The sequence below is a fragment of the Capsella rubella genome, unplaced genomic scaffold (genome assembly GCF_000375325.1).
Source record: "Capsella rubella cultivar Monte Gargano unplaced genomic scaffold, Caprub1_0 scaffold_8, whole genome shotgun sequence".
Classification (NCBI taxonomy): Eukaryota; Viridiplantae; Streptophyta; class Magnoliopsida; order Brassicales; family Brassicaceae; genus Capsella; species Capsella rubella.
In genome coordinates this window covers 6,889,896-6,897,846 of record NW_006238916.1, presented here as the reverse complement: position 1 = coordinate 6,897,846, position 7,951 = coordinate 6,889,896, and the positions used below count along the sequence as shown (strand labels likewise).

The 7,951-nt window shown below is 36.2% G+C and overlaps 3 protein-coding genes across 3 annotated transcripts; all 3 read right to left on the bottom strand.

Annotated features, from left to right (window-relative positions):
• On the bottom strand, nt 1-919 carry LOC111832541. The gene has a single exon (XM_023789462.1). It carries the CDS (start codon nt 848-850, stop codon nt 146-148), a length of 705 nt encoding a protein of 234 aa, XP_023645230.1. The 5' UTR covers nt 851-919; the 3' UTR covers nt 1-145.
• Nucleotides 920-1,537: 618 nt separating this feature from the next.
• On the bottom strand, nt 1,538-3,492 carry LOC17874861 (hypersensitive-induced response protein 4). Its single transcript, XM_006279597.2, has 5 exons — nt 3,263-3,492; nt 3,041-3,161; nt 2,849-2,940; nt 2,293-2,389; nt 1,538-2,124 (listed from the first exon to the last, which is right to left on the bottom strand). The coding sequence occupies exons 1-5, from the start codon at nt 3,455-3,457 to the stop codon at nt 1,754-1,756; spliced, it is 876 nt and encodes a 291-aa protein (XP_006279659.2). The 5' UTR covers nt 3,458-3,492; the 3' UTR covers nt 1,538-1,753.
• Nucleotides 3,493-3,921: 429 nt separating this feature from the next.
• Nucleotides 3,922-7,332, bottom strand: LOC17875427 (LRR receptor kinase BAK1). Its single transcript, XM_006279420.2, has 4 exons — nt 6,700-7,332; nt 5,763-6,023; nt 4,745-5,605; nt 3,922-4,659 (listed from the first exon to the last, which is right to left on the bottom strand). The coding sequence occupies exons 1-4, from the start codon at nt 7,139-7,141 to the stop codon at nt 4,178-4,180; spliced, it is 2,046 nt and encodes a 681-aa protein (XP_006279482.1). The 5' UTR covers nt 7,142-7,332; the 3' UTR covers nt 3,922-4,177.
• Nucleotides 7,333-7,951: the final 619 nt, after the last annotated feature.

Below are 7,951 nucleotides of genomic sequence, written 5' to 3'. Positions count from 1 at the left end.
AGTAACCAACTGTGATTTGATTTTAATCTGGTTTCCTTACAAATTTACTTTTAGTTTTAATTCATTAGAAGAAAATTACAATTATGTTGTCTTCATATAGTATTAAGAACACATTGTTACCATAAGTATAAACAGAAAACTCTGATTAATTAGTGTAAGAGATAATTACAGGTCTCTTAGTGTTCTCTGATTTCCATTGAGTATTAACTTTACGAATAAACTCTTCAACTCTTCTTCGAAGCACACGTTCCATTTCGCTCTCATTCTCTTCTTCTTCTTCTTCTTCTACTACTACTACTAAGCTCCCTTTCTCGTCCTTCTCCGATAAACTTGAACCGGGTCTCAAACCGGGTTTTTTGGTTAACGATTTATCAGAACCGGCTGGTTTGGAGGAGAGACTAGTTGACTTAGATATCAACCCGGGTTCTTGTAAACCGGTCTTAGAGATGAGATTCGACTTAGTCACCAAAACAGATTTTTGAAAACCGGGTTTAGAAGAGTTAACCGACTTAGATATCAAACCGGGTTTAGAAGAGGGAACTGATTCATATATCAACACAGGTTTCTCAAGACCGCATTTAGGAGAGACATTCGACTCAGATGTTACAAAACCGGGATTGGGAGAAAGAACCGAGTCGGATATCAACACGGATTTCTCAAAACCGGGGTTGGAGGAGAGAACCGAGTCAGGAAACATTGCGGATTTCCGAGAACCGGGATTCGATTCGTCTTGAGAACCCGGTTTATAATTTCCCATGAGGATCAAGATGATGATGAAGTTGCAAAAAAGGAACATGAATAAAGAATTGGAAGTAGTCTTGTTGACAAGCTCAAAAACTGAATCTATCATCTTCTTTAAATCAGAGAAAAAAAAAACACAGAGAAATTGAGAGATTGAAGAAGAAGAAGAAAGGGTTGGTTGGTGTTTTGAGGGAAAGAGACTGGCTTCAAAAAAGAGGTTTAAATTGAGGAAGAGAGACTTCTAAGACAAGTTCTATGATGACAAAGACTGCTGACTAAAGTTGTTGGTATCTTATTTTTTAATAACAACATTTTTATTTAAAACAACTATAAGTGATTAATATCAAACTCCTTGCCAGCTAAGTTGCACATAATAAGTAAGTCCCTAACAACTAATTTAAGTCTTTTTATAACAACACATGGGTCTTTCTTAATTCAATTATTTATAATTACTACATTATAAATCAAATATACTGCTTACTGTATACACATGGGTTTTTTTTTTCCCTTAATATTAAAATATGACTGTGATTTGTGAATAAGATTTTATTTATTTATTTATTCATTGGTTTCAACTTTCAACAATGATTTTACAATTTGTTTATTACAAAAGATGATTGTCTATTCAAAATATAAAGATTTCTTTCTTTTTCCCTAATAGTGCGTCGTATTTTCTCCTACATATCATAAACAAAATATATATATACTGTATGTTTATAAATCGTTGTCAAGATTTTTGATGACAAAAAAAAAAAAAAAAAAAAAAAAAATCGTTGTCAAGATCAAAAGAAACAAAGGTAAAATTCGCTTTTATTCCTCTTCATAAGAATTCAAAGTACTTTGTGTTATTATATATGTACCGTAATAACAACAATATCACCATGGATGAAACCCATTGAAACATAAAAAGAGACAAAATCCAACAAATTCACACTAGTTATATAAATTTAAAACATAGTCTGAGAAATCCAAAGAAACAAATTCAATTCACAACCCCCAAGTGAATCCTCCTTTAGTCATCGTTGACCTGAGCACTAGCCGCCTCCATCAAACCGTTGCGTATCTGGTCGCTGATGTCCCTCACATGTCCAGGACCGTGAGGAAGAAACACTGTTGTGTTCTTTGAAGAGTTTCCAAGGTCTCTTATAGTGTCAAAGTACTGTGTGATCATGATCAAGTCCATTACTTCTTTGGCTGATGTGCCTGTTACTTTGTCAGAGAAGTTCAATATGTTCTCCCTCAATCCATCAGTGATTGCTTGCCTCTGTCTAGCCACTCCCACACCGCCTAAGTATTTGGCTTCCGCTTCTGCCTCAGCTCTCTTCACTTGGAGAATCTTCTCTGCTTCTCCTTTGTAAACACTAGCCAGCTGGAGTCTTTGTGCTACATTTAAGCATAATGTATTTAAGAAGCAAAAAATAGAAATGAAGTCCACAAACTGTAAATTAACCAAACATTTACAACTTTGACAAAACATACTAATAGACAGAGTCCTCTCATCATAAAATGTATAAATTTTTCTATGCTTCAATGTGAAAAACTAAACTTTACCTGCATTGATTTCGTTCATTGCCTTACGTACAGAGGGATCGGGAAGAATGTCAACCATTAGAATGTGCTCAATGCTGTATCCATAAGCCCCCATCACCTGCAGAGACAATTCCAATCATGACCATTACAGAACTCTACACCAGTCCCGAAAGCACGCTACCCTCGAATATATGTTATTACTTTTCTAGTTTTCTCTATGCAATACACAAATCACACATACCTATGAGAACACTTTCTAAGGCTCAAGTTCCACCCATTAGTTAGCTCAAAACTTAGGATCACGATAAAACATCAAGTGTCTCACAAACTGGTACCTATATATTGCCATGAATACAGAGTCTCGAACAGAACCAAACAAACACTAAATGTTTGTAACTTTTCTATATGAAATCAAAACATGTCTACTTGATCACCACTTTATAAAGGGTCAGAATTCACCCATTAGTTAGCTTAACAAATGGAGGATCACGATACTGAAATCTCTATCTTATTATGAACAAAGAGTCTCTAAACATACACAAATGAATGAGATAATAAAAGGAACAACAAGTTATACCTTCTCAAGCTCCTCAAGAACAGACTTGGCAACTTCACCCTTTTGCTCAAATAGAGCATCTAGCGTCATCATTGGAACCAAAGCTCTAACCACTATGATTCAAAAAAACAAACACAACAAACGAAATCAAGAATCAAAAGAGAGCTGATTCCACAACCAACCAAAAAAAAAGATATCAAGCTAAAAAATTACCATCAAAGACATAAGCTTGGATCTGCTCCCTAGGGTTTTGTAGCTCATAAAAAGCATCATCAGCACTAGCTTTCACTACACGATACTGAATCGAACAAACCAGCTGCACAAACACATTATCCTACACAACAACAAACAAAACAAAAACACCTAATTTACAAGAATTCACAACACATAATAAACCAAAAATCCCCAAAGATTCGAAATAAACTGATCTGAAACCTTAGTTTTGGTTTCAATCTTGACATCAAGAGAGTTGATCCTGGTCGATAAAACTCCGGCGAGCCATTGACCAGCGAGAGGGTTAAAGAAATGGCACCCTGGCTCAGCTATATGCTCGAATCGACCCCAACGTTCGACCACACCAACGCTCGCCTGATCGATACAACCACCGAGGATACAATACGCGTTCCCCATCTCTACGCGGCACTCAAAAAATGAAGAAGAAGACCAAGTCCCTGGTTTATAAATCTCTGTGCATATAATAATGATCAATGTCTTTTTTAGCTACCGTCCGATCAAGCGGTTTAAGAGAATTTGGACGGTTAGGATTAGTGAGCTATACTATGTCCACGTCACCAGGATTTTTCCTAGTTTAGATATTTTCGTATAATCCATTTTTGACCAAGGAAATTATATTTTCTGTGTTTTCCAATTATATACTCTTTAAATTATAATTATAATTATTTCGTTTATAATCGATTCAGATGAAAAGTTTCATAGACTTTATAATTTTTGTATCCAGATCTAGATCCAAATTGTGACTTTATAAATTTGATATTGATTCATTCTCAATCTCAAAAATTAAAATAAAAAAAATTGTCTTTTGTTATACTTTTAGTCAGATTTTATATATATTTGACAAAAATTGTGTGGGAAAGTATTTTTAAAAAGACAAAAGTTCCATATTTATCTGGAAGGAATGTACTTACTTGTCTTCTTCTAAGGCTGAAGAGTAGCTTAAGACAGAACAGATCATACCACAAAACAAAAACAAAGTACAACACATTGAACTTAAACGTCAATGGGAAAGGGGAAAAAAGCACCTTTTCTTCACCCTAAACACAAGAAAAGATGACTAACAAACCCTTCCTTGATTCCTAAGATACATCAGAAACTAGCCTCAAGAGAGAGTTCTCAGAGACAGCTACTACAGTTCCCGAGCTCATGAACAACAGCTTCCACGGACGGTCTTTCGATGGGAGATTCGTGAGTGCATAGCCACGCGATTCTGGCTAGCTTTGTGGCTTCGTATTCAAAGAATCTTCCTTGAAGATTTGGATCGATGTAATCATTGAACCTACAAGCTTCAGTTCCTAGCTTAACAAGATGCCTAACCTTCTGTTTCCCGGAGATTATCTGAAACACAAGGACCCCGAAAGCGTAGACATCGGTTTTCTCGGTGAAACGTCCTGTTGTGGTGTATTCTGGAGCGAGATATCCCATTGCTGCACTGTCTTTGAGTGCAGAGAAGACAATGTCGTTTGTCAGAAGCGTGTGGAGGCCTGAGTTTGAGAGTAGTGGATTGTATCGATGGTCGATTAGGACTTTCTCTGCTGAGATGTTTTGATGAACCAATGCTAGCTTGTTTCCTTTGTATGAATGTAGATAGGCAATCCCTAAACACAAACATGAAATGCATAAACAAACTATCAAAGTTGAGAGAATCAAGAACTAAGAAATTGGCTTGGCATAAAACCATACCCTTTGCAATGCCTTTGGCGATAGATACTCTTGTGGACCAATCAAGAACATGTGTATCGCCATCTTTAAGATCGAGATAGCTCAGTAGATTTCCATTGGGAGCAAAATCATAGATGAGAAAGCATTCTCCACGGCCTCTTGAGCAACAGAAACCTCTAAGTCTTGCCAAGTTTTCATGCTTCAGAGACGCCAACATGTTGAGTCCTTTCAAGAACTCAGGTTCTTCGGATTTGCAACTGGTTTTACTAAACCTTTTGATCGCTACAGCCGAACCATCTCTCAAGATTCCTTTGTAAGTCGCGGAGAAGTTGCTTTTTCCGAGCAAATTCACTTCTGAGAAGTACTGTGTAGCAGTTTCAACCTCTTCTAGATTAAATCGAAAGCTCTGGATAACTTCTTGAGCAAAGACACTGAGATTCCTATTGTCTGAAAGTGGATCCCAACCATTGGTATATTCAAGACTGGCTAATGGAGAACCATTGTTCTTCCTAAAGCCTCCTCCTAAGGTGTTGGAAGGGGTGTCCGACATTTCATAAGCGGTTGAAAGCTTCTGTCTGCGTCTGCGATAATGCGTGAACAAGAGGATGCTAACAGCAGACAAGGCAATGGTCGAGACAACCAAACCTATAAGGATTGCACCTTGGTGAGATTTTGGAGGAGCATTACAGTTTGTTCCATTACAAGGTAACCGGAGATTAGCTGATTCTGGTATATCCCGGGATGGGAAACCAGTCACGGTGGCACTGTAAGGCTTGGGTTCCTCGTGAGCTGTGCCATTGCAAGATTTCAAAGACGAGAACTCAGCTCCACATAACCCCAAGTTGTTATCAAAAGCAAAACCTTCATTCAGTCTCTTCAATACTGTCAAATTGGTGCAAAAGAGTAAAAAAAAAAAACATAAGTCCATGATGAGAAACACTACACAAATAAGTCTTAACATATACATATAGCGTAATGTTTCATAAGAATCACTCTTCTAAGCTGTTATCTCTAATAATGAGGGAATCAGTTGTCTTACCAGGAGGTACATTGCCAGTAAGAGAGTTGTTGCGGATGTCGAAAACTCGAAGCATAGGAGGGTTAGCTAACTTGCCTGGCACAGAACCAAACAAGTGATTGTAGCTCAAATCTAACCGCTCTAAAGCACTTAAATCCCCTAAACTCGCAGGTATAGCTCCCGTGAGTTTGTTAGATTGAAGAGCAAGAACACTAAGCTTCCTCAATGAGCCAAGCTCCCTTGGAATGCTCCCTGTCAAGTTGTTGTAACAGAGCTGCAAAACTACAAAACAGTGGAGACCAAACAAAGAATAAAGATCAGTTTAGCAATACAAAAGACATATTTTGAAACTTAGTTTTACCTCATTTTCTAATATACATCAACTTAGAAGTTAGAACTGAATGAAGTCTAGAATTAGAAACCTGGTCATACTACTAATTCAAACTCAAATTTAAAGCCTTTTGGAGTAATTGAATCAATAATCTATATGAACATTATCAATCAAGAGAAGTACAAGTATCTCCAATTGAAGGCCATATCATGTTGGGACCAGTAAGCAAATAATGGTATCCAGTTCAAAGTTTGTATCTTTTAAAAGTAGCAATAAATTTCTTGACTATTCTTCATTGAAGGAAAATTACAAAAAGAAAAATCCTATCAAAAAGACATGAAAATGACGTTTTTGAGGACAGATCATAAAAAGCATTAAAGTCCAAACACAAAAGCCATCTACCATTTCAAATGATTTCAAAACTTAATTCAATAATAGTGAAGTAACTCAAACCCCTGAAACAAGGAGCTCGGATATCTAGATTTCAAATCTTAATTGAACCTTGATGAATCTTGGGACAAGTACTTTGCACAAACCAAAGATCTAAACAAAGCTAAATATAGTATAGTTATTAATTTCAATCAATGATTTAAGATTAAAATTAGATTAGAGTAGAAAAAAACTAACCTTGCAAGCCTTGCATCTTTCCAATGTTTGGAGGAATCTCACCGGAGAGGTTATTAACGTTAAGATAAAGATCCGTAAGCTCCGACAAGTTACCAAGTTCTCTAGGGATGTCTCCGACAAGAGCATTGTAATGCAAGAACAAACCCGTCAAATGTCTAAGCTTTGCAATGTTGGGAGAGATTTTACCAGACAGAGCTTTCCCTTGTAGAGAAATGTTAGAAACTTGTCCTTTCCAATCACAACCAACGCCTTCAAAGTCTTTACACGGATCTCCATTAATGCTCCATGAAGCTAAGTGTTTGTCTTCTGGGTCAAGCTCTGTTTTGACCTCCATCAATGTCTGTAACTCGTCGGTGAGCTCTGCTCCGACTCTGTTACTGAAGTAGACAACGAAGAGAAGAGGAAGAAGTAGAAGACGAAGCAGCATTTGTGTCGCCGTCATTTTTGGTTTTAACTTCTTTCTAGGGTTTGGTTTTTGAGCTTGAGTATATGAAGCAGGGGGTTGAAGAAGCTTAAAGGAGATGTAAAAAGAATTGAACTTTATCTCTTCTCTTTCATCGCTGGCTTTTAAAGTTTCAGTTTTTCAAGGAGAGGAGAGAGAGAGATGATAAAGACACAGAGATGTCGCATGCTTTTGTTTCCATTCAGACAAAAGAAAAATCACAAATCAAAAGGAGTGTTTGTGGTTTGTGTATGGTATGTTCTTGTTTTGGAGATACCACAGATGACTAAAATCTGATCGTTCGATGTTGCTGTTGTTAATACGAACCGTTGGATGTCTTAGAATGGTTTTAGTTATGGTAAGTTAGTTTGTATAGTATTTTGTTTCGATGATCTTGGTCCACTCTGACGAAGGCATGCATGTTCTCTTGGTTTTATAATTTATATATATTTTTAATTCTATTTCTTTTCGGGTTCCTTCTTTTTCCAAAATTCAAATTATATTTCTATCATTAATATTTACTACACTCTACAAATTTAAAAAAAAAAAAAAGATTTTCTTTTCTTTCTTGATAGCACTTCAGAAACAAATATTTCTCCCATATGTTTTTTTTTTTTAAAATGGGTATTTCTCCCATATGTTAACTGAGGGTTCTATTATTAAGTGAGTTTTAAAATTAAATAGTTAAAGATAATTACAATGAAGGAAAGAAAATAGAGACAGGTTCTAAAACTTTTCTTTAAGAACCTCAAATGCTACATGTCTTATTAAAATTTGTTTATTTTTATTTATTTTTTAAAATTTAAAATT